Source organism: Cinclus cinclus, chromosome 15 (genome assembly GCF_963662255.1).
Source record: "Cinclus cinclus chromosome 15, bCinCin1.1, whole genome shotgun sequence".
Taxonomy (NCBI): Eukaryota; Metazoa; Chordata; class Aves; order Passeriformes; family Cinclidae; genus Cinclus; species Cinclus cinclus.
Genome location: NC_085060.1, coordinates 891,696 through 894,286, shown reverse-complemented (window position 1 = coordinate 894,286; position 2,591 = coordinate 891,696). Strand labels below are relative to the sequence as shown.

The 2,591-nt window shown below is 64.6% G+C and overlaps 1 protein-coding gene across 1 annotated transcript; it reads right to left on the bottom strand.

Annotated features, from left to right (window-relative positions):
* Window positions 1-275: 275 nt before the first annotated feature.
* Window positions 276-1,799, bottom strand: LOC134050141 (brain-specific homeobox/POU domain protein 3). The gene is made up of 2 exons (XM_062503004.1): window positions 1,680-1,799; window positions 276-1,181 (listed from the first exon to the last, which is right to left on the bottom strand). The coding sequence occupies exons 1-2, from the start codon at window positions 1,797-1,799 to the stop codon at window positions 276-278; spliced, it is 1,026 nt and encodes a 341-aa protein (XP_062358988.1).
* Window positions 1,800-2,591: the final 792 nt, after the last annotated feature.

Sequence of the window (2,591 nt, the reverse complement as noted above, 5' to 3'; positions counted from 1 at the left end):
ACCAGTCAGAACAGCGGGGCCACTTCGCCCAGGGGAGAGGAGCAGGCACCAAACTGTTCACTTTGCTTTGGGCGGGTTTCCCTTTACTTAAAGGTTTGTTTTTTCCCTTTTTTTTTTCTTTTTCTTTTTCCCCCCCTATTTTTAACACCCCCCCCTCCAAAAAAAAAAATAAAATAAAGAGCGACAACCCCAAGCCCTGTTTGGGAAGGGTCGGAGGGGCGGCCGGGAGGGCAGCACCCCCCGCTCCCAGCGCCGCTGCCTCCCCAGCCCCTTCCTCAGTAGGTGGCAGAAAATTTCATCCTTTTCTGCTTCTGTCTCTGATTGCAAAACCAGACCCGCACCACGTTCTTCTTCAAGTCTAACTTCTCGGCGATGGCGGCGATTTTCTCGGAGGAGGGCCGGGGCTGGACGGCGAAATAAGCCTCGAGCGATCTCTTCTCGGGGGCGGCGATGGACGTGCGCTTGCGCTTCTTGTCCCCCCCCGTGTAGATCTCGGGTTTGGTCATTTTTTCCCTCTGAGCCCTCTCCGCCTCCTCCAGCCACGCTTCCAGGATGGGTTTGAGAGCCACCATGTTATTGTGGGACAAGGTGAGCGACTCGAACCTGCAGATGGTGCTTTGGCTAAGGCAGCCCACCCCCGGGATCTTCAGGTTGGCCAGCGCGGAGCCCACGTCAGCCTGAGTGACCCCCAGCTTGATCCTGCGCTGCTTGAAGCGCTCGGCGAAGGATTCGAGCTCCCGCGGGTCCGTCTCGGTCTCGGGGCCGGAGATGACGGCGTGGGAAGCGAGGCCGTGGGGGTGGGACACGTTCATGGGCTGGGGGTGGTGGGCCATGTGGTTGATGGCCGACATGTGGGAGTGCGGGTGCGAAGGTGTGGAGCCCACGTCGGGGCCCGGCACCCCTCCGAGCGGCAGGGCGGAGTTGAGGTGGTCCAGCAGCTCGCCGTCCAAGCCCTGCGAGGGCTGGTGGTGGTGGTGGTGGGGATGGTGCGTGGTGAGCACGGACGGGTGGTGCAGGTGGACGGAGGACGAGGTAGGAGTGCAGGACACGCTGCTCATGGTGTGGTAAGTGGCGTCCGGCTTGAAGGGATGCGTTTTCTGCGACACGATATCCACGGCGGCCAGAGCCTCGGCTCCCCGCAGCAGCGTCTCGTCAAAGCCCGCAAAGATGTTCCCCTGGATCTGCACGGGGAGGAGGAAAAGCGGCAGCGGAGACAAACCGAGAGAGGATTGAAGAGAAGCGGCGGAGATCCCGCTCTGCCCCGCCGGCACCGCCGGGGACAGGTAACGCCAACCGAGCCCCCCGAAGAAAAACATCAAACCCCGAGCGCTCTCCTCCAAGTCGGGCACCCCGCTCTGCCCTCCGGGCTGACATCCCCGAAAAAGAGGCAGCGGCAGAGGCCGGAGCCGTCGGGGGTCCCGCAGCCCCGCGCTGCCCCAGCGCCCGCACGGAGCTCGGCTGAAGCTCCCGGAGCGGGACCGACCCCGCTCCCCCCGGCTTCTCCTGACCCCCTCCCCCCGGGAACAGCCCCCTCCCGCCGGGCCCGGCGCCCCGGAGGAGGCAGGAAGGGAAGGACGGACCCCCCCAGACCCAAAGGAATGCCGGACCCAAAGGGAAAGCAGAGAAGTTGGCGATGGTCGGAGGGCACGGAACGTCCCGAAGGGCGAGCTGGGGTTTACCTGGGGTGCGGGCAGGCAGGCTCTGCGGATGGCTTCGGAGCTGGTGTGCAGGTGCGGGTACTTGGGTTCGTGCAGGATGGGGTGCATGCTGAACGCCTGCTTGCTGTTCATGGACATCATGGTGGGAGCGGAGCGGGGCCGGCCGGGGCAGGGCAGGGCAGGGCAGGGCGCTCCGGGCACCCGGCTCGGGGGCGCGGTATTGTCTGGCTCCGCCGCCCGGCATCAATGGCATTATAGCCCGGCCCCCCCGCCCCCCGCCCACCGGGAGGGGCCGGGATCGTTCCTCCCACCGCCCGCCCCCCGGGCAGTGAGCTCACCCCCCCAAACCGGGGCTCAGCCCCCCGCCGCCCGTGGTACCCCCTCCCCAGATCGGTCTCCTCCTGCTCCGGTTGTAATCACACCCCCCCGCCCCCCCCCCCCCCCCCAAAAAAAAACAACAACAAAACAGAGCTTCCCAGCTGTCGGTGAGCCCCCCCAAACCGGGGCTTAACGCTCCCCATCTCCTCCCCTCTCCAGCTCCGCTCATCCCGCAGGTGCTCCCGTCCCTGTCACCCCTGTCCCTGTCACCCCTCCTCGGGTCGGGTCGGGTCGGGTCGGGTCGGGGGGCATCACCTCCCGTCCAGCCCCGGCCACCCCCTGCCCGCGGCTCTGGGGGGATTTGGGGAGCAGAACATCCCCGGGCAGAAGAGGAGCCGTCCCCTTCTCCCTTCAAAGGGAAGAACCTTGGGTCCAAAACCATAAAAACAAAGAAATCAAGAAAAGTTTCAACAACTTTTTTTTTTTTTTTTTTTTTTCCCCGTGTTTCAATGAACCTCCCTGGCTCGTTCCCCAGACCCTCCCGTGCCGAATCCCTCGGGCTCCAGGTTTGCGTGAGTGGCCTCTCCATCCTCCCCTCTCCCTCTCATCGCTGCC